Source organism: Pseudovirgaria hyperparasitica, assembly GCF_010093815.1.
Source record: "Pseudovirgaria hyperparasitica strain CBS 121739 unplaced genomic scaffold EJ05scaffold_3, whole genome shotgun sequence".
Taxonomy (NCBI): domain Eukaryota; kingdom Fungi; phylum Ascomycota; class Dothideomycetes; order Acrospermales; family Acrospermaceae; genus Pseudovirgaria; species Pseudovirgaria hyperparasitica.
In genome coordinates, this window is record NW_022985551.1 from 1103311 (window position 1) to 1128605 (window position 25295).

At 48.3% G+C, this 25295-nt stretch overlaps 9 protein-coding genes across 9 annotated transcripts; 3 read left to right on the top strand and 6 right to left on the bottom strand.

Moving 5' to 3' along the window:
- Positions 1-1239: 1239 nt before the first annotated feature.
- EJ05DRAFT_250533 (DUF1768-domain-containing protein) lies at positions 1240-2326 on the bottom strand. The gene is made up of 3 exons (XM_033740156.1): positions 1925-2326; positions 1765-1861; positions 1240-1708 (listed from the first exon to the last, which is right to left on the bottom strand). Exons 1-3 carry the CDS (start codon positions 2087-2089, stop codon positions 1368-1370), a joined length of 603 nt encoding a protein of 200 aa, XP_033603474.1. The 5' UTR covers positions 2090-2326; the 3' UTR covers positions 1240-1367.
- A 567-nt stretch (positions 2327-2893) lies between these two features.
- Positions 2894-4618, bottom strand: EJ05DRAFT_250519 (putative C6 transcription factor). Its single transcript, XM_033740155.1, has 2 exons — positions 4435-4618; positions 2894-4181 (listed from the first exon to the last, which is right to left on the bottom strand). Exons 1-2 carry the CDS (start codon positions 4528-4530, stop codon positions 3054-3056), a joined length of 1224 nt encoding a protein of 407 aa, XP_033603475.1. The 5' UTR covers positions 4531-4618; the 3' UTR covers positions 2894-3053.
- A 593-nt stretch (positions 4619-5211) lies between these two features.
- On the bottom strand, positions 5212-6202 carry EJ05DRAFT_535887 (uncharacterized protein; the record flags this gene model as incomplete). Its single annotated transcript, XM_033749275.1, has 3 exons — positions 5212-5761; positions 5877-5997; positions 6038-6202. The coding sequence occupies 3 exons, from the start codon at positions 6200-6202 to the stop codon at positions 5463-5465; spliced, it is 585 nt and encodes a 194-aa protein (XP_033603476.1). The 3' UTR covers positions 5212-5462.
- A 1140-nt stretch (positions 6203-7342) lies between these two features.
- Positions 7343-9520, bottom strand: EJ05DRAFT_497593 (uncharacterized protein; the record flags this gene model as incomplete). The annotated part of the gene is made up of 2 exons (XM_033746552.1): positions 7343-8334; positions 8389-9520. The coding sequence occupies 2 exons, from the start codon at positions 9518-9520 to the stop codon at positions 7343-7345; spliced, it is 2124 nt and encodes a 707-aa protein (XP_033603477.1).
- A 1738-nt stretch (positions 9521-11258) lies between these two features.
- On the bottom strand, positions 11259-14285 carry EJ05DRAFT_483445 (uncharacterized protein; the record flags this gene model as incomplete). The annotated part of the gene is made up of 1 exon (XM_033745252.1): positions 11259-14285. One exon carries the CDS (start codon positions 14283-14285, stop codon positions 11259-11261), a length of 3027 nt encoding a protein of 1008 aa, XP_033603478.1.
- Positions 14286-14649: 364 nt separating this feature from the next.
- Positions 14650-15953, top strand: EJ05DRAFT_524291 (zf-PARP-domain-containing protein; the record flags this gene model as incomplete). Its single annotated transcript, XM_033748816.1, has 3 exons — positions 14650-14668; positions 14802-15097; positions 15148-15953. 3 exons carry the CDS (start codon positions 14650-14652, stop codon positions 15694-15696), a joined length of 864 nt encoding a protein of 287 aa, XP_033603479.1. The 3' UTR covers positions 15697-15953.
- Positions 15954-16348: 395 nt separating this feature from the next.
- Positions 16349-16989, top strand: EJ05DRAFT_250645 (uncharacterized protein). The gene is made up of 3 exons (XM_033740157.1): positions 16349-16702; positions 16750-16853; positions 16904-16989. Exons 1-3 carry the CDS (start codon positions 16552-16554, stop codon positions 16946-16948), a joined length of 300 nt encoding a protein of 99 aa, XP_033603480.1. The 5' UTR covers positions 16349-16551; the 3' UTR covers positions 16949-16989.
- A 2968-nt stretch (positions 16990-19957) lies between these two features.
- On the top strand, positions 19958-21643 carry EJ05DRAFT_524300 (MFS general substrate transporter; the record flags this gene model as incomplete). Its single annotated transcript, XM_033748817.1, has 4 exons — positions 19958-20178; positions 20246-20549; positions 20599-20751; positions 20810-21643. 4 exons carry the CDS (start codon positions 19958-19960, stop codon positions 21641-21643), a joined length of 1512 nt encoding a protein of 503 aa, XP_033603481.1.
- An 871-nt stretch (positions 21644-22514) lies between these two features.
- On the bottom strand, positions 22515-23968 carry EJ05DRAFT_461677 (uncharacterized protein; the record flags this gene model as incomplete). Its single annotated transcript, XM_033742654.1, has 2 exons — positions 23432-23968; positions 22515-23252 (listed from the first exon to the last, which is right to left on the bottom strand). Exons 1-2 carry the CDS (start codon positions 23834-23836, stop codon positions 22515-22517), a joined length of 1143 nt encoding a protein of 380 aa, XP_033603482.1. The 5' UTR covers positions 23837-23968.
- Between the last annotated feature and the right edge of the window lie 1327 nt (positions 23969-25295).

Genomic DNA, 25295 nt, shown 5'->3' on the forward strand with positions numbered 1-25295 from the left:
AATAAGTCTTATATAGTTTACCTTATTAAACGCTCCGGCTATATTAAGGGAGAGGAGCGATACTACCCGTCCCTACTTCTATACGGCCTAGACGACTTCGATAATATATTAGATAGCTATTATTAGGGAGCTACCTATCTTTACCTTCTAGTTCGGAGGGAGGAGATTATGTTCCTATGCCGCGGTGCTTATCTTCTTCGCTATCATAGCCTCTAGTATCTTGCCTAGGCAGGAGAGAAGGGCGATTGGTCTCCATCCCTTTAGGGAGTTAGGGCTCTTTCCTGGTTTCGGGAGCATGATGGTATAGGCGACTCGGAAGCACTGGGGGTGGTACCCCTGCGTGACGCATACTTGGATATATATATAAATATTCCCCTACTACGCCCTTCGCGATCTTAATCCCGGGGGTATTTCTATTTACTTAATATTCAACCCGCCTGATAATTTACCCCCCTAACTGGCACGGTATATATATATCTAGATCGGGTATATGAGTACGTGGACGGGATATGAAGCCAGTCAGGAAAACAGCATCTTTCGCGCGCGCGGGTGGTTGAAATGGAAGGTCTTGTTTTCATCACTGCGGGGGGGGGGGGTTGTTCATCTGTCTATCTGTACTTGACGTATTCACTAGGTTACACAAACACACATGCAGAAACAAGACAAAACGCCCTATAGCGCCCTGAAACAATTACAAAGTCCCATCTCTACGCTCTCAGCCGTCATCCAACCTTAACCCATGATGATGATGCCATCTCTCTCTCTCTCACTCACTCACTCTCTCTCTCTCTCTCTCTCACACTCACTCTCTCTCTCTCTCTTCCCCTCTCTCTCTCTCTTCCCCTCTCTCACCCTCTCGGAGATGCAGATGGGAAACTCGATGATGATATGCAAGAAGGAAGTGAGGAAGAAGCCAAAAAAAAAAAACGCACTTCGCAAGACTTGTTTACCAAGCAGAAACCTTTCCCGCTTGTAGAACAGAAAATTTTTCCATAATTTTAAGGTCTCGTGTCCATGGTCTGCGCGATTTTGCATTGGTGACTGGGTGGGGAGTGCTGGTATTATGGACTTTCAGGGGAAGGAGAGGAGAGAAGTACAAATGGTTTGGGTAACGGGACTAACGTAGCAATTTTGCACAGGAGCGAGTTTTTGATTTATTTGCTGCGGGACTGAGTATGTCACTTTTTTTTTGGGTGGAAAGGGGATGTTGTTGGTGAATGTCAGGAATCTGGAGAGAAATGATGTGAATGCTTTTGGTAGATGGGTCTACGGCAGCTGGGTCTACGGCAGATGGGAGTTATGTACATATGTTATAAGACTCCTTCGCTTCTTATATGGGAAGCGAATGATACAAAAGCCTCCTCATCTCACGCCGTAGACACGGTCTCCTCCACAGCACTCACTTCTTCCCCTGATACCCCGGTGGGTAAGGGGTCCTTGTCCTTCGCCTCCATCTCCTCCTTCTCGCCCTCCTCCCTAAGTCTCCTCCGCACTTCCATCAGCGCCTTGCCCAACAGGTTCTCGCCCCACGCTGACCGATTCTGATCTGCGTGCTCAGCCTTGAAACCGATCCCCCATACGCGATCGAACGGACTGGCCTCCACGAGCTCGCGGTCGCCCGTCTCCAAAAGTCGTCTGCGAAGCTCGGGCCTTTCCTTGCCGCTCGTGAATTTGAGCATGTTTCCTTGAACGACGATATCAAAGCGCTCTAGACAATATCAGAAAAAATCGTCTTTCAATTTGTGTAGGCACAAAGGCACATGCCCCTTTCCCAAACATCCTGATCCCACGGCTGAACTTTCTGCCCTAGACCCTTGTGTTTGCGCGGCCGTTTCTCTTTCATGATTTGTTCTAGAATGGCCTTGGAAATAGTATCATGTTAGGTCTATTCCAGGGCAGTTATGTATACTTGTCCCATATGTACCTTGTCGTCAAAAAGTCGCGCTTTGCCTGCCATCATCCACATCTCGGCAGAGACGTATGTGTCGCACTTGTGCACGAACATCGACATGTACCATTGTGAGAGATAGCCGCCATCGGGCTCAGTCTCGCGCCAGAAGTACAGTGGTGTGGAGGAGTCTGAGGACATGGATGCTTCTTTTCTGACTGTTTGACGGCGCGCCTCGGAGAATAATGGTACAGTGTTCTGTGTGTAAAGTATTTTATAGTGTTGAAGTCGGGCGAAAACGTTGGTACGTGTCCGAGAAAAAGGGTTTGCCCTTTCCAAAATAATTCGAGAAATGATTTTATAGGAAGGATGCCCCAAATTAAACAATGAATGACCAATGCGAGTAGATATATATGCCCCGGCAGCCGCAGTCAAGAAGTGTGCCTTGGACTCAGAACAGTAAGACTTAGCGGGCGAGTGTCGGCTACCCTAAGCTGAGGCGCAGTCTGAGTCATATACTTGAGAGGGGCACATTCCCCCAACCAATAAGCCAGACTTTCAGTTCGACTGATGCTTCTCTAGATCTTGAGTCACTCATCGCGAGAATTGCGATGTCTTGAGTAGGCATCTCGGTAATTCGGTGTTGGGCGTGGGTGTGAGTGTGGGTGTTGGTAACTATGGTAGGCCGGACACTTGTTCGGGCCTTGACTTATTCCAAGAGAGTGTGGATGGGTAGAGAGTGTTAGCATTCTGAAGCGCGAAAGCTACATCATCATTGCTCGTGTGTTGCATCGTTTTGTCCCAATGCACTAGGGTCCGTCCTCGAGGACTTGAGCGTACCGGCATAGTACCTGCATAACAGGTTCTTTTTCAACTCAAACTCGACAGATCGATTTTGTTTTTCCATCATCAGTGTCTCTAGGCTTGCATCGTGACGTTTCGCTTCCTTTGTTTCAGCCGCGTGCTGGACCCTGTCCCAGAGAGCATATATATCCTCAATGGAATGTATGCTATGATCATAGGGAGCATACAGTGAGTGTATCGCTCTATGAGTGTCTTTTGCGAATATCATCGCACATCACTCTCGAACGTCTGCGATCGAGTCTTCACCAGTCTCGTACGCGCTGACAGCCGCACATCTATACAGCCGTACCTCGAGTCGCTATCATGTCGATATCGGTATCCAGCCTAGCTGCTCAATCGGCCACTGCACCCAAGCGCGATGCTCTTTATCAAGATTGCGATATATGACCTCGATGAGATGCATGCTCCAGCCCTTCATAAGCCACATCCACTCCAATAGCTTGAGTACTGGACAATAAAAGGCAAAAACGGCCAGCGCCTCCGGGGTCTTATCACCAAGGAGTTCCAGAAATGCTTCCGAGAGCTCGAAGATCCACATGAAGACATCGCTAGTTTCGCTACTCTCGGAATCGGAACCCAGCGTCACAGCGTACGTCTTTTTTAGCTCATCAATGGCCTCCGCTAGAATTTGCTTGGTACGATCGCTCACCATGGAATCGCTAATGAAACTTTCGAGTTCTAGGAGGGGTTGCTGGCTTTTCAACGGATCGGCTGTATCGCGGCGTAGTTTGCGCCTGTGTCCGATGCTGAACATGGGCGATAATAGACCCGACATGAGCACCTCCTCGTTCTGGTTAATGATGAAGCGAGTCCCGCGGAACAGAACAAGCCATTCCGAGATGCCGTTCTCGCTAATGAGAAGAAAGTCATCTGCGTTGCGGGGACGAGCACATGCAATTAGAGAAGTCAAGGCGCTGAAAGCGTACAGCTCGTTGCTATTCCCGGCTGTGACGTTACTGAGGTCCGACAGAAGCGGCATGACTTCCCGGAGAGCGAGATCGTGCTGTCGAGATGCTTCTTCAATGTAGTAGCTGGCCTGCTCGGTGCGGCAATGGGCAATGTGATAGGCAGAAAGAGCGAGAATTCCACGGAGGCAGTACACGGCGCCGAATGCAACCTGAGGAACCTGTTTTCGCCAGATGTTCTGGAGGACTGGGTTACGAGAGAGCGTGTATGCCGTAGCTGTAGAATAGTTGTGCAAAAGTTCCATCTCGAGAAGATTGAGATCTGGCGGTGCTGCAGTTGGCCCATGGTGATGCTCTCGATGAATTTGACCTGGCGTCCTGTCGGGAAGTGCACCCTGTGGTGAGGCATTCGTGTTGCTTCCAGACGGCGTGGTGACTTGTGGTGACGATGCTGAAGCTACTTTGTACATACAATCAATGCCATGCTTTGTACAGTTGTTACATATTGGTTTCGATTCGTCACACTACCCGAGGCTGGTTAGCAGCTGGAATGTTCGGAAGGCATGTGCTCCGGATCCCGAACGGCTGAATGGGCATTGGGGATACAATCATCAGAGGCCAGAGAACTCTCTTCTTGTCTAAGAGAGCAGAGGTATATGTATATAAATGCCTTGCGCATTCGGTCGCGATATAGATTTGAGCAAGGAGAGTTGAAGAGCTGGCGCGCTGACTCAGGAGACAGGGTATAGGGTGTAGGGTGTAGGTATCTGCACGCACCTTTACTTTGCGCGTCTTACACTGAAGACAGCCTGTCTTGCTCTTCCGATGGCTACGACGAGCCTTTTTCATCGCGTCGCGCAGCTGGTGTTCCATCGTCCTAGCAGTCTGCCGCAGTAAATCGCATACACTGCTGATGTGGGGTTGTTGGGAGAGAGAGTGAAAACAAGCAAGCAGCAAGACAAGGCCAGTCTCTAGGACCTGGGTGAGGACGGCAAAGAAAGTTTAAACGCGGCTAGGCAGGTCACGTGTCAGGTCTGGGAACGACTGTCTCATTGATCCAAAGCCGGGGTTCCTTCGGCGGGTTCCGTACAGCTGGAGGCTCCGACAGCTTGGAGATTGCCCAGGAGCTTGCTTGGATGGTGGAGGCTTGGAAGCTTAATTATGATCCGGTACAAGATACACGTTCTGGCAGAGGCGGTATGGGATGGACAATGATGGGTGTTATTACAGAGACAGCCTGCGCAGATGATGGGGACATCTGAATCCATGATCATAACTTAGGTACCTGCACAGTCACCCATCCATGTCCCTTATTGCCGTATTATGTACTGCTTACTGTATCCACAGAGTACTATATGCACAGCTAAGCTCCACCCGTTCTCGACGCCATCACGCTTCTGGTGTGCATGCCAAGACACCGGACGCGTCTCAACCTCGGGACATCGGAACACGGGCCTCAGGTTTCTCACGCACCACCGGCACCAGTCAACAAGCTTGGAAGTCCCGGACTTGTGTATTTATTAGCTGCACTTCAATCTCACCCACTTACGTTCACTGCAAAGTGTCCTGTCGTCACAACTGCGCAATGCTGTCATGTGGCGTTGGATGCACTCGTCGTGCAGCGCACTGCAGCCGCCATGCCCTTGCTCTTGGATACTTGGATCTTCTTGATCAACACGATACGATGACATGCAGCTCATTTATATCACGTGATGTTTTCCAATCGCGACCGGAGTCAACACCCTGTCAGTCGTCGTGTCTGGTATGATGGTACGACTCGTGTGAGCCTGAAGCATGCATCGCCATCACAGCATGTAGCAATATCGTCTCCTCACAGGCCTTGCCTCCTCCATCGCCTCGTCTTCGATCGCTGCCCTTCCTTTCAGCGCCGGTCTCTCTGTCCCACTACGCTGCCTGCTCTCGTTCTCCAACTGTTCCGGCTCCCAGTTTTGGCTCTGCAGCAGTCGGTGAAGGACAAGCACACAGCCAACAGTGAAGATTTCCAATGCAATGGTACGGTGTGTCATTCGGCATGGAACACAACAATCATACCGACGACACCCAGTATCAGTCGGCACGCGATAATTTCGCCATAATTGTGAACCTGGGTCGTCAAAGCAGACACTAGTCTCCATGCTACGACACAAGATCCCACGTGTATGGACGGCCGACCAGCGTAATTGACGAGTGCGTTGGACGGTACCTGCATCGTAACGTACCCCACGAAAAGGATAGACAGGCGCACTCGTGGCCCTTGGGGTTTAGATCATCCTGCAAGCCTTGCAGTCTGGCAGCAGCATCACCACCCATAAAGAGAAAAGTAAATCGCCAAGCAACATACTGGTCAATATAGGTCATCAGATACACCAGGATCACCCACGGCATGATTCTGAAGTCGATCATTCTTTTCGAACTTCTCAGTGACTAGCTCATCCTCTGACAATTCTATCTGGTGCGGCGACTCATTGTAACCAATATGAGATTTGGGATCCGGCAATGCTCTCAGCGCGCAATATCGAAGATAAAATGCCATAACACTAGCCATGATTCCCAGCGCTCAGCACACGTAGAATGAAGAGTCGCGAGATCAGTTGGAGGTCAGATCTTTTGATTACAGGATACGGTCACTAGCCTTACGTTGTGTACCGAACAACCCTTGCTCATCGATCTGTCTTTGAACATGCCAATGATTGCTGTGTCTCATTGACGGTAACCCACCTAAGGACAGCGTACACAACTTTCTTTGAGATGTGAATGGAAAGAATGCTAACCCTGCAGAATTCGGGGATGGATGCGAACGAGTTGCACCTCCCGTTCAGACACCCGCTAGGATGCCGTTGTTGCAGTTAGTAGGTGGAGTGTTACAGGGGCGTACATACCCTTTCAGAACCCGTGGTCTTCATTCCCTATTATGTATAGGTAACTTGTGGACGTTTTAGTGCTCTACAACGCTACAATAATTATGCACCTAGTGCATGTCGAGGCAGTCTCGCGAACTAGCACATCGATGTAGGCATAGTAAGGCAAACAGTCACTTGAGTGTCGTTGGCCTAGCTGCATATGGCGCATTATATGATAAGGTTTTCAGTTTTAAACACTCGAACTGCCACATAAATCACTTCGTAGAGCTCTTAATGGAATGTAAAGCGTAATGTGTAGGTTTTGGTGCATGGCACCTGTAGCTGAATAATTTGTACAAACATCTGAAAAGATTCACATGCTATCTTCGATATATCTCCACAAAAGAACCAATACAGATGCCGGACAAGGCACGATACGCAGAAAAGACAGCGATATATCCTAATAGGGAAGATATCAGCATGAACCGAAGTGCAGTAGTGGCAGAAAAAGCTTGTGAAGCCATCCGCCAACGCCGTGCAAACCAGAAGGTATAAGAAATCACACGGAGGGTGAACAAATCTATCTGAAGCGGCGCGTGTGCAGCAGACTTTTGGAAACTAATCAAGGTTTGTGTGAACAAGCCCAGGTATGAAATAAAGAATAAAGGAATTGCCCGAACAAAGTAGACTTTGTGCGTTCAAGGTTGCGGCTTGAACACACGTAACGTAACGGCCGTCATTTGGGTTGCCCCGTATTTTTCTCTACAGCAGGGCTAAATGCTGGATACGCATAAACGTCATAACGTCGTCGCGGTGATTCCACAATCCGGTCTTCGAGATATGGTCTATCGCATCTGTGCGAACGCGCCCATTCGTGAACCGCGTAGCGGTGCACGCTTGGAAATGGCAGCACCTGGGCGATCAAGAAGAGGACTACTATCCAGTGTTGGTCGCGCCCGTGGATTCATAGAGCTTCTTCTTCTGCGAGCCGGTGTAATCGGAGTTTCCGCCGATTTGCCAGACCTGATCGGCTTAGCAGTCGAGGCTCGAAGGTCAGGGTCAGCGGGAAGCTGAGCAAGGTCGCGGGATCTGTGCTGGTTGTTGCGAAATGCGCCAATGGATCCGCCGAGATTACCAAGGTGATCCCAAATCTTTTCCTCTTGCCCTTTTTCAGCGACAGGTGTGTCCAAGGACGACTCATTGCGGCCCAGAGGTGCTGGAGTAGAGCTGAAGTGGGGAATGTCAGATTCGTCATCTGAGTCCCCTCCAAGATTGAAGAACTTATTCATGGTCCCCTCATCGTCGTCCTCATGGTTCAATCCAGCTTGTATGAGCATGTCTGTCTGCTCGTCGGAGAACTCGCCATTGGGTCCAGGCATGAAAGCACCAAGCGGACCAAAAGCACCGTTGTTGAGGTTGGGGACGTCCTGTAGCGGATTCGGGATAAATATATCAGCGCCTATTTGAGACTCGCTGAAGTCACTCTCGTCTAATGGTGGTGGCAGCATGGAGGTTCGAGGACTGCTGTTTACCATGCTGCTTGAGCTACTTCCCGCCAGCATAAGAAAGCTAGCTTTGTTTGGCAATTGCGGTGCCTCGAACGCGAGACGTTGTCCCGTGGCATCGGCGTATGCGGCTACTTTACAAGGATCCACTTCAAACTTTCCAACTCTGGGACCTTTCCTTGCAGAATGAGAAGGCGTGCGACGGAATGGAGATGGACTCGCCACCTGGCTACCGGCAGCCGAAGTTGGTCGCGAGAGTATTGGATTTTGAGATAGAGTCATGCTTGGAGGTGGCATGATCGGTTCTTCCTCATCGGTTGTATCTCCATCAGCTATGGTTTTCTATATTAGCAGTGTGAAAAATGGGTGTTGAGGTTGGTCCATACTTTCGTATCCACTGGACCCAGCTTCAGAATCTTCCTCATCTGCTGGACTATACTGAAGATGGCTCAAAGATCGGTCATCTTCGTTAAAGTCCCAATAAGAATTGTCACTATCACTAGCTGGATCATCCAGATACTTTTCTGGAATAGCTGATTGATCGACAAAAAGATCGGGGAAGACGCTATCGAAATCGTCTGTAGCAGATGAGGACGAGGAGGAATCATCGAAGTCTTCTACTTTTACCTCATCCAGGAATCGAACACGTTTGGCGGAGCTGTCAGAATACTTCCTGCGATCTGCAGCAGCAGAAATGGCAGCGTCAGCGAAGGACATATTTCCTCGCTCGATGAATTCCTGCATCAAGCTCTGGTTGAAAGCAGTATTGAAGACGTCGTCGTTGGCACTGTCAATACTAGAACGATGAAACAGATTTGTGTCCATCATTGCTTCTTCTTCGGCCAGCTCGATTTCTTTGTCGTTTTCGTCACTATCGCTGATGTCGTCGACACCATTGTAGTCGTCATCAGAAAGATTCGCCGCATCGTCGGAATCATCCATTATGGTGTCTGTCTCTTGATATGCGAGGAGGCCTTCGTGAGTGTGATTCAGTTTTTTCATGATCTTTCTCCTTGGGTATTCAGATGGCTCACTACCATCCTCTAATACAGAGCTGATGCTAACGTTGCTTTCCCTACGCTTTCTTTTTAAGGGACTCGACAATTCTGAATCAACCGATGACCCTGCCAGAGTTGTAGCACGGATACCCGGGCCTTTCCCTAGGCCCTTCCCTTTACCCCTACCAAATCCCTTGGACATACGCGATAAAGCATTAATTCTTAATTCTTCGTCTTCTAGCCCATTATGATCATCATCATTATCGTCGTCATCGGTGTCATCGGTGTCATCTTTAATGGTCGAACTATTGTCGTCATCGGTAGCTTCGTCGTTTTCAGCTGTGTCGTCACTCTCGGTGCTGCTGCTGCCGCTGCTGAGTAGCGCAGCAGGTAATGAGGCGCTCACGGAACGTGACTCTGCTACTCGTTGCGAGCTTCTTTGCGGGATGAGACCCTTTCTTTGCCTTCTTTTATGGCCGTTTTCGGCGCGGGCGAGCCGGTCGGGATGGACTGATACCATTGTGTATTACTCTCTTTGTAATCACCAATTCGGAGTATTTCAATGACAAGCCCTTCGGGCTATTTATTCGCTGCAGCAAAGCTAAAGCGACCCAGGATGGTATGATGTGAGTCGTATTGAGTGTTCTAGTGTGAAGGAGGGCGTGTTGGGGCGAGGGAAAGGGGAGAATTACACAACGATGGCGTTGGGAACGAGATGAGAGCGAAGCTGAGCGTCGGTGGACGGTCGGAGGTGTACTGGGTCGTATTCTCTAAGACTCGAGCAGCGATTAGGATACTTCGAGTCAATTTCTCCGTCAAATGTTCAGGGCAAAAGTGAACGGTGAACAGTCTGCACTCGATAATGGAGAGTGCTATTCTTCGTGCATGCAGATTCGACAATAAAGTCGGAACACTTTCGATTGAGATTGAACTGCTAGGCGTCGGCCTTTGGGCAATCTTGCGAAAGTTCGTCGAGATTTCAGTCAGCTGGCGAGGCACCGGAGGGACACTTTCGGATGCCCCTCCAGTGTTGATTTAGTGCCCAGCGATAGTCTGCATTGTTCACGACGAAGAAGAGTATGATATCTTTACTTTTTATAGTGAATTGTTCGAAAAATGACGGTGACTTCGTTGTCTGGAGGGTGTATGCAAAGAGGAGAAAGAGACGTAGTGGGCTGGTGAGTGACTACTTTTTCAAAATCTAGTGCACGGACTCACGGGAGAGCGCGGCGCTGCTGATTAGATCGGTTCAGGCTAGAGCATCTCGAAATAACATGGCGGTGAACAGAATAACTATTTGCGCCCCGCTTCACTCGCATGCCCCATTTCCATTTACACCCAGACACAAAACACACGCATTCCACGGCGGCAAGAGGGTCGTCTAAAGCGCGCTGTAGCTATGATGCTGTTCCAAGCATTTTGTCCAGCTGTCCGAGGTAGCCTTGGTCACAGAACAGCCCACAGTCGCTCAGATATCAGGCCGGGTTTGTCGGAATGTTCTCTATCAAAATGGTGGGACGTTAGCAGGGCCTAAGAAGAGACCACACTGCTTATTACATAAGAACGGTGTCCCTAGACGGCTATGCAGCTAGGTGGATGCGCAATGACTTTTTCACGCGCCGACGAGTCTATACAGTGACTCCACCTAGGCAGAAGTCGGTTGCTAGATATGAGTGCCACTATAGATCTAATTGGCTACTCTATCCTGACACACGGCCTTGCCAGTAACTGTAGCAGCATCCTTGTTATTTTTAGGGGGCCCAGGCTCCGTGAGAGTACTTTGAAAATGCCATTTGTGCCAGAAGCCCTCTGTACAGCTACCTAGGCTACTACAATGAAGCACTTTACTCTTGGGATGCTGCACTGCTTGTTTGCAGTTCCTGTCGTAAATCCTCAATGTGAAATGTGAGGGCGCACTTACCGCCATTTGTAGAAAGTAGAATCATATTGCGAACATACCACAACGTCGATCTATCCTCGTTTGCTTGCAGACTGCCCCACCACAGCACTGAGCAGTAATGTGCGTAAGTAACCGACCGAGCAGCTCAAACTCGCCCTACTCTACTTGCATCTCTAGGCATTCAAGCAGTGCTGCTGGTAATCGGCGGTGTGACGAGCGTTTATATTGACCATCTTATCGCTATCATAGGATATGGTCAGTCCCGGGTATGGGTGAGCTGGCGCAAAGGATCACGCCGCAGTGAATCAAGCACTTGCTACCAAAAGCACAGTGCAGCTGCAGGGATCGATATATGTAACTAATTTGCGTACACGTTGCGACCTTTGTTGACCGTCGATATGCCCACATGCACACCATCCCACGCAGACTCAATTCGGATGCCACTTGAGCCCAATTGCATCTCTCGGGTCATATGCTCGGGATCAAGCCCAAGTTTATAAAGGGCTTCTCGACACCAATCGAGGATGTTTTGCTTGTCTTCTGGTGGTACGACAAAAGTCGATTGCGTATCTATTGCGTGGTCATGTACCGCGCGCCAGAGAATTCGAATCGTTTGAACATTCGGTCTCCATCTGTCGCGTATTCTTTGGATAGGCAACTGATGTTCCTCCAAGTATACCGGTGTTCGTGGAGGTATGATCAGTTTTGGTGCATTGGATTCAAGGGGTCGATCAGGTAGCGGCTGAGTGGATTTGTCCAACCATGACTCTTTAATTCCGAGGCACCATCGGTTGATGAGCTCTTGTCCTTCGATAACGCCATACGACTGGATAACACCATCAAGGATCGAATTGAAGCATTTAATGTCAGTCTCCAGAAATCGATGTGGCGTGGGCCTCCAAAGAGCATTCGCGAGAGAATTCCACTGTGGATCAACAGTCGCTAAGATCGCCAACAGAACGTTTCCACTATGCCTTGAAGCATTGTCTAAAGTACCATAGGAATCTAGACAGTACTTCAGCAGTATGTCCTTCAGTTCGCGTAATGAGGTCATCTCTTGATTGGACGTTCCATGAAGGATCAGCTCCTTCACCATTGAAGCCATGAAATCAGGATTGCCGACTGAGTGTGAAGCCCCTAGTACCTGCAGGATGTTTCTGACCGATGCCCATCGACGTTGCGATACCTGACCTATGAGCAATGCAGAAAGTACAGGCTTTGACAGTGGCCTTTTCTTTTCACCCCAGACGACTGATTGGACTTGGAGTAATTCTTGTAAAAGCGTCCGGTCTTGAGCGGCAGCACCAAATCGCACGATGGCGGCTGCCAATTCCTTACTAACGTACGCACGCCTTCCAATGACTGGGCCATCAACGTCCATCGAAGTTAAGAGCCATCTGCCGAAGTCTAGATACCCTGCCTGTGTAGCAATATCAAGTAATGGTCTGAGCACATAGTACGGAATGTATTCGAAGCGTGTAGCGAGCGGATCAGCTACAGCACTCGCAAACTTATTTCCGATGTGATAGTCATTCGACGTGTCATATGTCTTCAGAGAACGAAAGAATGCTTCCACAGTGCGTTTCTTGTTCACATCCATATACCGTACGAGTTCTATGAACGCTTTGCTAGCCCAAGCCGCATTGGTGGCCGCAGCGAAACTTCGTATGGCGCTATGATAAATTCCTAGCGTAATGCCTGATGGTTCTGAGATATAATGTGAAGAGTCGTCTATTTTGGCTTGAGGGATAGATGAGTCGAGGCAGTCATCGATCGTTTGTGTTTGGCTCAATGTCGCTATATCCAGGGCCAGACGGGGGTTTTTCTTTATCAAATCTCTCTCAGTTTCTAGTATGCGCGCGATAATTGTGTCCCAAGTTATATCATCCATTCCCTGACTATCTTCGTCCAGTGCTCGCTTCAATGCACGTATGTGTCTGGTCACCGAACCAACTGTACGCTTCCCAGCGACAGTATCACATTCAATAGTATCGAGAAGTCCATGAATGAGATTGGCAACAACCTCGCTGCTTATTGTTCTGCCCGCAGAAAAATTATTCTTGATGTTGTCGTGGGACGAACCATTGACCAACTGCCGCGACGACGGTTGCTGCGCGGATTCTAGGATGGTGTGCCAGCGAGCGAGTGTCCATCTCTTTGGCGCATTCGTTGATGTAGCTTCGATAACGATTTCCGTAGCTTCATGTATCCAACCACCATAAACGCAAGACCAAAGCACCAGCTCTAACCAGACTCCCGCAGACAAACCCTCGACCTTTGCCTTGTACCTCGTTCCTGGTATTGGGACACCGAGGATATATTTTGGTGGTCCAACACTCATTGCGCCATTGTCCAAAGCAAGATATTCCCACTTGGCATTGGAGAGCGATATCAGTATTGTCGACGAGAAGAGATGGAGTAGTGGTGATTGTGTAAGTCCGCTCTGGAATTCGTTCTCATGGGATTTGTGCACTTGTTCTGGAATATAATCCATGTGATAAAGATCTGCCAGAAGTTGCCGTACAGTGACCATCATCTTCGGATCAGATCCATCTTCTGCAGTCCTTAGTATCCATTTACCAAGGCTCTTCCACAGTAGCCCCATGAAGCGATGGCGAATGTGGCAATCGTCAACCCCCTGGGTCAAAGAATCGGTGAAATCATCCAGGCTTTGAATTTCTTGACCCGGCCGACGGATCTTTGCGTTCAATCCACCTGTTTTGGTTCCGAGGAAAAGGCCCGTCGCCTTATCTAATGAATACAAAGGCCATGCAATGTTCCCCAAAGGGTCATGCTGAGGAACCGTGTGTCCATCGGCGGGTAATTGTCTGAGCAAGCTCTTTACTATACGCGATACCGACGTCCAACGGTGTTGTTCCACGCCAAGATATGATAGGATATTAATGTGATGTTCTTCTTCCGCCTCAATCAAGAATCTTGCCAAGTCGAGCATATGTACCTGTGAAGCTTCATCTGATGGGTCGATCGAAGAGGGTACATGTAGTAGAGAAGGGACGAAGAGCTCCAATTGGGAGACCCAAGCAGCCACATCGCCAATGGACTCATGGGGGGGTTTTGATATTTTTGACCTGGAGGTATTCGTCGCATCGCCGTGTGAACGTTGTTGCGCCACGCGCATAGTAGATGGGGAAGTCCATGTTTGACTCTTGGGGGTCGATGCAAATCGCCGCAAGTGTTGCCATGAAGTTGGCGCGAGAAAGTCGAGAACTACGGTTCTATTACCAGGCGAGATCTTGAGTGCCCGCGTTAGAACAGAAGCAAAGCACGTATGCATGGGTGTATAGCATGAGGAAGCGTGAAACAAGATGTCTCTACAAGGGAAAATGTTTGCGGCGGCTCGGAAGTCGGCCAGATCTTGATCCATCCCGGATCCATCATACGGATGACGTGCTGCATTCTTCAAGCCGCAGCTGCCTCCAGAACGCGCTCTTACGCGTCCGGATACCGCAGCTCCATCGTGATCCAGCGACGCAATCTTTCGCAACGTTGTTGACACAGCTGCTTCTACTCGAAAGAACTATCCTCACGACAAACCCTTTTCCCTCTGCTACTGCAATCGTTTCAGTTACTCCAGGACTCTGATCAATCTACAACTTACGAGGTCAGCATTTGGTCATCCTGCTGAGTTCTCTCTTTTTGAGCTCTTCTTTTGTGTTTCCATTCACTCAAGTTGCCACGACTTCCATAAGCTAAATTCATGTACAGCTACGGCTCGTAGAATTGCCACCATGCCGACGTATCGCATCGGTGAGTTCACTAGCCTTTCTTTTATGTGGACATCAATCGCTTAGGGCATGGTCGAGAGATGTTGAAGAAATCGCTGCACGACCAATGTTGCATATATCTGTATGACGGTGACAAGACTAATGCCTTACGATAGAAATTTCCCCAAACAATCGCGCTGCTTGTAAAGGCAGCCCAGACTGTAAAGAAAATAAAACCAAGTTATTGAAGGGCGAGATTCGCTTCGGAACATGGGTTGAGATCAATGAGCATGGCAGCTGGGCATGGCGCCATTGGGGTTGTGTCACGCCGCAAGTCCTGGTAGGACTTAAAGAAACCTGCGAGGGCGACATGAACCTTGTAGATGGCCATGAGGAACTAGACAGTGAAATGCAACAAAAAGTCGAGCGCGCTATAAAGCAAGGCCACGTTGATGATGAGGACTGGAAGGGCGTATGTTCTCACTCCCTCTAGTAACAAGCGAAATACTGACTGTAGTCCAGGATCCCGAGTTCAATCGTCAGGGCATGAAGGGTTACGCATCCCGTAAAAAGAAGGCTTCCAAGAACACCGAGGATGACGACAAGTCTGGAGAACCTGAGAAGCCTGCCACGAGAACGACATCCAAGAAGCGCCGCAAGGCTGATGAAGAGGAACCCGAAGAGGAGAAAGCATCGACTGCAAAGAAGTCTCGTACGAAGACGACCGTCAAAGCGGAGGGTGGAGGTGAGGATGCAAAGAGGTCACGCTCCTATAAAGCTGGCAAAGCAAAGGAAGAAGAAGACGCTAGAGAGGTTTCTGCGGACGGTTTTAAGAAAACACTGAAGTCAAAGATTGCCAATGGGACCGGCTCACTTTCTTCGCCTCCCAAGAAGTCCATGGGTGTCAAGAAGACTATCAAAAAAGCACCCAAGACAGAGGCTGGTGAAGACGTGGAATCAATCTCGCCCTCTGCGAAGAAGTCCAAGGTTGTCAAGAAGACTTCCAAGAGGGTCCTGAGAGATGGGCCTGATTCTGAAGCTGAAGTGGACCCACCACAAAAGAAGTATTAATCACTCTGTTTCGTCACCTCTTTTTCTAACATCACGTATAGGAGAAGAGCAAAGAGAGGCTGAACACGACTTGAGTCATGCAGGAAGCATCGGCGGATTAGAATTATTCAACACGCTGCCCCATGTGTTTGTCAATTTGTAAGTTTACAGTGACAACTTACACGAGATTACACGAGAGGCGTGAAAGAACCATGGTTTATGCGGGAATTTACGTCTACCCTATAGAAAAGGACAGGCGCCTACGGATCGAAGAAAACTGCTCCTATGATCTATCTCCACGAAGGGAACGAATAAAGTATATGATTTGTCAACCGGTGTTAGCAGGATACCCAACTGTAGTATTAGGATTGGACATGGTTTGACATTGCGTTAGCACCGCGCCTACACGTAGACGATATACCCGAATCGTAAAAGGCCCTGTCTAAGCCCGATCTCAGATCTTCATTCATCCCCGCTCTGCTTGGCCCACCTTCATCTGGCCCAGTGTCCGTCTCGGAGTGGATCAATTGCGCCTATGAAAGACGTCACCATTCAGATAGCGCGCTCTCACGTGAGACCGCGCCATCATTTCATCATGAAATGTGTACGGAAACTCAGCATTGTCACAGTTTTGAAAACGCCAACGCAAGGTATTGACCATGATCCTCGTCATCATCGAGTTTTCACGTCGTCATAACCACGATCGGAGTCAAGGTGCCAACGCATGGTGACATTGTAAGATCTGTGCTAAAAACTATCGACCTGTCAATTGTACAACAAGTACATATATAGAAAGAAAGCCTGACATGAAATAAAATTTCCAACAAATCATTTCGTGTATTTTCCCCATCTTCGCCAACATTCAAAGATCCAAACATGTCATCCAACTCCGAGATTCCCACAGGCAATTTCCAAGACAACGACTACAAATCGCGTCCCGGCCAGAGCGAGATTCCTGTCACCAGTGATGATGCTCCCATCGAAGACCCTATCGATGCGGCAACTGCTGATTCTGATGAACAGCTGGGTAAATAGTCTCTAAAGGCATACGGTCTCGTATCTAACATTTCAAAGAACGCGATGACCGCGATGCTATAAATAAGGAGAACATTATTGGTGACCGTACGCGGGGCGCCACCAAGAAGTCGGGTACTTATACCGAGCCTGGTGATGAAGAGGTATTCACACGTCTGCCCGCGATTGATCTTTGTTCTGACTTATCACGCAGGGACTTCCAGGACCGGAAGATGGTACTTCTAGTGGTAGTCAATGATTTTTAGTCCGTCGATTTATATGTGCTTGTTGTGGTATAAACCGCATATTATCGTTGGAGTCATTACGTTGAAATTTTTTAATCAATATCGATTAAGAATAAGCGCTTCACCTTTCGAATAATCGAGTTTGCTAGTACATATTGCATGACTGATTGATCGATCTGCCAGTTCTGTCAAGATATGAATCAACAAAACCTGCTACATCCCATCAGTACACTGCACGCAAGTAAGATGGTGTACTTTCTGAAGAAACATCTGTTCCCTCGTTAGTTGGTATATGCAAAACAGCAATGCGAACAGTTTGTGGTCTATAGCTCCTTATCAGAATTAGATGGTACATATATTACAGGAGGGTTTGACAGCATAAGGAAATTCTAATATCAAGCTTGTAGGTCCAGCTGAACTACGAAGTATGTCTGCACGGCGAGCAGGCCTGTGACCGTTAACCGCCCTACTATCGTCTAGACTCCCGGGTATGTGGCCATAGAACGTGAATGGCGTTACTAAGTAGGCGTGGTTACAGTTAGTACCGCCAAATTCTACCTAGTAAAGACCCTGGACTACCGGTGAATATATTCTTAGTACTACTAGGGCCTTAGAAGGGTTCCTAGCAGGTAATACCGCCCGTATAGCTATCCTATAATGGAAGATTCTTACGTGATGTCGGAGTCTAGACGACAAGGGTGCGAAGTACATCGCATCGTAAGTAGATCCACGCCATCCAATCATGTTCAAACCATACGTGACGTTAGAAGGAATAAGGAGGGAGGGGGTGGCCTAGAGGTCTGTGAAATAGGTGTAAATATATCTGGCGCACGTAAAGGCGTCTAAGTCTCTAAAAACGGGACTAATTACTCGACCGCGCAGTTACTCAGACTCGAGTGGGATGCAGACTATGCTTTTACATCATCATATTTTTTATCTCCTGGGTCGTACCTCCATGTGGACCAGAAACTCACCATACTGCAGGTAATTGCCAATCAAGTGCCTTCCTGTCAGGGAGATATCACCATATGAATTATACCATGCGCATTGAATCAGTCTGCGATGGCGAGGCTCGATCCAATCAGCTCGTAGCCACACACAACTGGCATTTGCAGACGATGCTTCTCATGCAGGACTAAAGCCTAGGGCTAAGCTAGAGATTGTAAATCTGTGTGCCAGTCTATCCTCTCGGTACATCGTGCTCTGGAAGCTTTGTTCTCTACACGAGTTCGATGATGTACTTTCTCGGCTAAGACTTATTTCTCTTTTCATACTTGATCAGGTACAATGATAATGACACGTAATTTGCGTGGAATCAACAGCGATTGAACACGAAAAGGGTCAATCGCCGACATGTGACTTAAATGCCAACTTAGTGAAGCAAATTGAAGACCTCCCGGTTGATCGGATCTATACAATTCCCAAACATCCTGATATATTGGACTTATTCGGTCTTTACGGAGCTGGGAAGTCGACTGGTACAGCATTCATCAGTGGTAATTAAAGCCAGCAAGCGCAACGTCCGATATCAATTCGCTGGACTTACTTTGCTTTTCCAAGCTGTCTTGAACAATCCCGGCTTGGTGTCTGTCCACAATGTAATAAATGCTGCTGACGACCTCACTGCGAGGCAAACTCTGTTCTTTGTTGCCCGTATCGGGGGTGTCTCCGACCTGGTTGACGCTGTACCTGCTGGTAATTACAAAGGCTTGCGGTAGTGTAGATTGGTCCAAGTAGCTTAGCAACAAGCCTATAGGACTCACAAAGTGCAGGCTTCCCTTACCACTGTCGTATCGGCAACATGGATATACCTTTGTTTGAAGAGCTATTATCAGTAGTCGATGTGAGACCAACATATGTGATGTGAAAGCGGTCGGGAGAATTTGGTGATATTCAAGAAATCACATTGACAACACGTAGCACATAGGAAGCCGCCGCACTGACTAATAAAGTCGGTATCGTGGAGTCGCGTATGCCTACTATAAGCGGTGAAACCAAGCTTGAGGTTCAAGCAGGTAGCGAGTATTCTGTTCATACTTTCATCCTCGATCCGCTTGAGTCGAAATCATGACGCGTCGGAGAGCCTGGATAATCAGTTCAACAAAGATGTACCTAGCATCAAGAAGTCCAGGTGCGTAATGATGTATGGGTGGTTGGACTCTGGGAGTGTTAGCGAGGTCTCTGATGTCATCTTGAAAAGAAGGGTGAGCGAGCTCTTGTCTTATATCATGTCAGAGGGTAGGTTCAAATCAAACATCTGACAGTCTGTCTTTCTCATTGCTCGGTGGGAAATTCATAGCAATATAGTCGACCAAGCTTCCTGCCCAGGAAGCAAGGCTTTGATGTTTACCTGGTCAGCTACTATTTCGGTTCCTCGTATTTTCGTCAGCGTATCTCCACTAATTAATTCGAATTCGTGACCTGATATGTATAGAATGATATTTAGATGGAATGCGCAGCCCTGTTCAACAAAGTGCGGGCTTAGCGTGTCTCGTATATTCGAATTCGCGTTCGTGTTCGTGCTCGTGAGTGGCTACCGAAACTTCGTACAAGCTACACCACGGCTAGGCTAGTTACGGATGAGATGAAGAGTCTCCGATTGGTCGGAGTTGGTGGCAGCATAGCCTCAGGTTGGTAAATCGTAGCCTGAGGCCGACAGAGTACTAGATCTAAGAACCTCCTTCTTACCTCTTTGAGCTTAGGAATGCATGTCCACATGGTACCATGTTTAGTGGATTGTGTATTGTGCAGTCTAAAAGCACAAACGTGGTCAAAGTACGGGAGGGCTAATTTCCCGAGCCTCGCCTCCGTAAATAGTAGATATAACCACCCTCGTATTGATACGGATTCGCACGGATACAATGGCCTTTACGAGTTTATACATATAATAGCTTCCGCCACACGACTTTCAAGCCATACGAGCAATACAAATACACGGCACAATATCTATGGCGTCATAAACTGTACTCATATATTTCTTCAGCAAAACAATCGAAAATTCCTCAAAGCTCTGTGAGAGCAGCATGGCCGCCAGTATACCCGAGAAATCGTCAGTCAACGAGGAGACTCAAATGCAAGATGTCGAAAAGCAGTCAGACATCTCCACCGAACCTACGACAGCCTTAGATCCCAATCTAATTGGATGGGATGAGCCAGAAGATAAGGACCCAGCGAATCCGCAGAACTGGTCATCGGGAAAGAAATGGCTGAATGTTGGAATCCTCTCATTCATCACTTTCTTGACGTAAGCACTTTCTGAGATTGGCGGGTACTATATATCTGTATATATCTATATAGCTAATTACGTGTAGACCTCTCGCCTCGTCGATGTTCGCTCCTGGTGTGCCTATAGTCCTCGAAGAATTCGGGAGCACGTCTTCGACTGACGCAACTTTTGTCGTTTCGATCTTCGTGCTAGGATTTGGGATCGGCCCTCTGATCTTCGGCCCACTTAGTGAGATATATGGTCGACTGCCTGTGTATCACATATGCAATCTTTTCTTCATTCTTTTCACGGTCCTATGCGGTGTTGCACAGAACATGGACACGCTCTTGGCCGTGCGCTTCTTCGCCGGCTGTTTTGGAGTCGCTGTTATCACATGTGGCGGAGGATCAGTGAGTCCATCTCCGACGCTAGCAAAATGTCAGACTGACTTGGTACCAGATTGCAGATATGATGCCTCCCCAAGAACGCGGCGGAGCAATGGCGATCTGGAGTGTCGGGCCTATTCTAGGACCTGTAATTGGACCAGTCACTGGAGGATTTCTCATTGACGCGTTGGGTTGGAGATGGGTCTTTTGGCTTCTCACAATCCTGGTTAGTGCATCTGGCCCGACGTACTGATACTGACACCTGCTAATGCTAATATTTCAAGTCTGGAACGATAACAGTTATCGCGTTCGTAGGATTGAGCGAAACATACGCCCCTGTCCTCCTCGCTCGAAAAGCTGCCCGTTTACGCAAAGAAACTGGCAATACGGAACTGCAATCGAATCTCGCAACCGATCAAAGTAAGAAAGCTGTGTTTGCAACCGCGATTGTCCGGCCTATGAAGCTGCTTGTCTGCTGTCCCATTGTCACGCTCATGGCGGTCTACATTTCGATCGCATATGGCTTACTATATATCTTGTTCACGACCTTCACGTTCGTGTTTGACGACGTATACAACTTTGGCCCCTCGACCGCAGGGTTATCTTTCTTGGGTGCCGGTATCGGATCGTTGGCTGGCATGTTTTATGTTGGTGTCTTATCCGACAGACACCTCAAGAAGATCATCGCATCAGGCCGGAAACCAACCCCTGAGGACCGCCTACCATTGTTCCTGACAGTTCCTGGCTCTCTCTCACTTCCGGCTGGCTTATTCATATATGGTTGGTCGACGAACTATGCAGTACATTGGATCGTACCTGAGATTGGTACTGCGGTAACGGGGTATGGTATGATGGTCTTGGTCATGTGCATTCAGGTCTACCTTGTTGATGCCTTCAGCATCCATGCGGCAAGTGTTATTGCGGCGAATGCGGTATTGAGGAGTGTGCTTGGCGCACTGTTACCGCTGTGTGCATTGGATATGTATGAAAAGCTGGGATTAGGTTGGGGTAACAGTTTATTGGCGTTCATTGCGGTAGCTCTGGCTCCTGTGCCCTGGATATTTGGATGGTGGGGTGAGAGATTGCGGACAAATCCAAAATACCAGTTGAATCTATAGATAGATTTATGGATGACTGATCCCGAAATAGTAATATCTTGACTTTGAGACGCTGGGAATAGCACTCACCTACTCCATTTCTCTTGTGTTTTACGCCAATGGAAAGTTTCCGAAGACGAAAACAGGTTACTCTTCTTGAGTCGATTTTGGGGCCGTAATTACTGATACCTAAAGTCGGGGCAGCTCTTTCAGGCTCCACCATCGTAACTTAACCGCATATCTTAGCTTCAAGTTTTGGCCCGAAGCTAGCACCTATCTTTCTGCCTAGTTAGCTAGCGATTCAAACAGTGTCGAATTATCTCTTGTCACGGTGGATTGCTATCACTTGCTTGAGTAATAGAGAGCTAGTAAATCCTCCGAAGAATTTGAGGGGAAAGAATATAGGGAAAGAATATGGGAAAAGAGGGCTGGTAAACACCATGTTCAGCCGGTAACTACAACTTGATGGTCATAAAAGCGCCATTTTCCTGTTTGACATCTGTTCACATGAACTTGCATGCAAGAGCTTGAAGCACGTTTACTGTACCATACTCTTGATTGATTTTGCTATCCCAATGATATTTCTTCAAACATACATTTTCTAAGCTTGCCTGTCAAGACAACCACTAGTCTATGTTAGAGGCTCAAATCATTGTGCCACAGAACCGAGACGACCAAAGCCAGAAGTAATAGCAATAGCCGCCGAAAGGTATATCTGTATTTGACACATCATCTGAGATTCGATCGAATCAAGGTTTGGGACAGTGACAAAATGAACTGAACTCTACTCTGAATTCGCATGAGACATGTCTGCAATTAGGTTCAGAAACACATTACGTCACACAACGGTTTGGGCTTCAATGTTCTCGTGTATGGAAATGAAGTTATCATTCTATACAGACTCCTTAGTACTTTCCCTTGCTTCTTCGTCCTTGTTCTCCGCTTTTTGTATCTGCTCTTCTTCCCAAGTTTTGATGCATGGCGCCTTGAAAATTTCTCCGGACCAACTTCTCTCGATTGTCCTCGAAGCAACTATGATCCATAACACAACCACGGTCAGAGAAAAGATCGTCCCAAGAACCTTGAAGAATAGACTCGGTAGCTCTTGTGCGAGGGTCGTCGTAGCAACAGTATACACACCCAACGGGAATGTGAAGCCCCACCATCCAATGTTGAAAGGGAATTTCGATCTTGAAATGGATGCGACTGCAAAGAAGAGCCAGGCGAGTCCAGCGCCCCACATCAACAATGCAATCATGATACCAACCGTATACAGGATCTGTCCTGCAAAAGGAGCCGCTGGTATAGAGTTTGTCTTTGGAAACAGATCCATCGAAACTTTGCCAAGCTGCATGATTCCAAAGGCCCCCTGACCAAATGGGCCAAGAGGCAAGAAGACGGAGACAATGACCTCGCGAGGTGGCAAGTCGTGGAGAGTCAAGCGCGTGAAGTATACAACGAGGACGATCATCGCTAGCGACACGCCGCAGCCCCACATTACATAGCTGAAGACAACTGTCCACCACGCATGCTGAACGTTTTCGAGAACTGAGGCAACGATACCGCCTGAAGCAGCTGCAACAATTGTAGCCACGATAGGAAGTAGCCAGGCCGCGGTTATGCTCCCAAGCTTATTCTACATCTTATAAGCCGACAAAACTTTCCCCTCGTATGGTATACACTCACCTCGTGGACTCTCATAATCAAGAACGGCAACCATAAATTCGTTGCCAGTGACACCGCTGCATCAAGCCACCATAAAGCCCATGCCAACTTGGCAACCCACTGACCCCATGCCGGGACACAGACGAAACAGATCATGTTAATGATAGTCGAAAGACCCATTGGAAATGTGCCCAAAAACAGACTCTGTACCGGATGGCTGGTCATGCAACTCCACACGCCCCTGAAGACCGCATATCGAACCAAGCTCACTAGCGTGAAGAGCACGAACAGGAAGACGTTTAACGCGAAGATCACGACGGAAATCCAATAGATCCAGTTCGAGTTGTAGGGAAGATTGTGCAGTAGTATTGAGACGATGCCGGTGCCCATTGTGACGGCGAACCAGCTCGGGGTGAAGTTGAGTACAACACGCCGCCATCCTTTTTTGTTGCGACATTGTGCAGAGTGTTCGAGTGCCGCGTGGTTATTTAGTGAGTGGTGAGAATCAAATGTGCTGCCTGTGACGGATTCAAATGCAGAGGGATCCATGGCGAGTCGTTTCAAGTATTCAGCAATGGCGATAAAAGGTCTGCTGGTGATGCTGACAACGCCGAGATTCGATGAAGACGAAGGTCAGAGAGGAGGTTCCAGAAATGCCTGCTCTGAATTTGATTTGTGAAGTTGGTCGCCACGAACAGAGTGAACACAGAAAAAGCGGGGACTTGGCGCAAAGACGGAGAGTTCGGCTGCGCTAGTATGACGTAGAAAGTTTTTGATATACACTCTAGCTGGATGCGGTAATCTAAGAAGTTGAGTTTCTGGCGTAAGAAAACTCGTAACTTCACGCATTGGAAGCCATTCCAACCTCATATTTCCTAACAGATCAACGTTGAAGGCTAAAGGACTTGGGTTCAATGAGTATATACGTCGCACTGTGTAGATGACCACGCTGTGTGCCTAGCCCGCTTATTTCTGTATTTCTGTAACCTACGTCGACACCGCCGTTAAATGCCCACAAACCTATCAATTACTCTAGGATGACTTCGTAGTCAGCTGATGGAGCTACCAAGACGTCCCATTGCGCTTAGGTATACCATCCGGACCAAAGCACAATCCCGAGGCATTCTCCCTGGTATATCTGCAGTGAACGTACCGAGCAGAAACTTAAACACTCGTACATCATACTGAAATCCAATACAAAGCATATCAAATTAAAAGGGGTACGAACGTGGGCCCGAACAACACCTCAGCGTGGTTCATATGACAATCGCAAGGCGCACCGCTCGGACCAGCACTCGGATCCCAGACACATCATCGCAGGAGCGGGGAAGTACACCAAAGCAAGCATCGATCTCAGTGAGAGCCGTGAAAATAATTCCGATGCCCCAGTCAATGTGACGAAGAGCTGCTGAGAGACACGGTGAGACCAGGCCCTTTGAGAGAGCAATGAATGTGATGCGGGTGAATGTCGATAGTTAGACAGAGCGGTCGCAGGAGCCGCATTTGGGACTGATGTACAGGGTTAGTGTCTCTCATTAGCTCCTTCTGTGGGAGAGTTGCTTTGTACTTGCTCGCATTCGTGATATCGAGCGTCGTTGCGACCTCTAGGACCAAATCGTTCATAAGGCTTGAAGGAGCGTGTTCTCCTAATCGACACGGGAAGAGCGCCTTGCCCCTACAGAACAGTCTCCTGGCAAGGTTCAATGCCACATTTGCCCAGAGTCTGTCTCTGGTGGCTGGTGTATTGGGTGTAGTGAGATATATCCCTGGTTTTCATATTTTGAACGGGGTTCTCATGAAAAGAAATCAGTACGATGTTCACCACCCACTGGGGTAAGTTTTTGCATTTATATCAAGGTTTTTTATAATAGGCCCGTTGCTAGTCTGGGTATCTTTGTATTCAGTCTTGTTGTTCGCTTGTCAAGGCTACCGCGATCATATTATCTTAGATATCTTTGATCAGGGGCAATGCTGTCAATTCGTCTACACCGCGGTTATCTGATCGCAG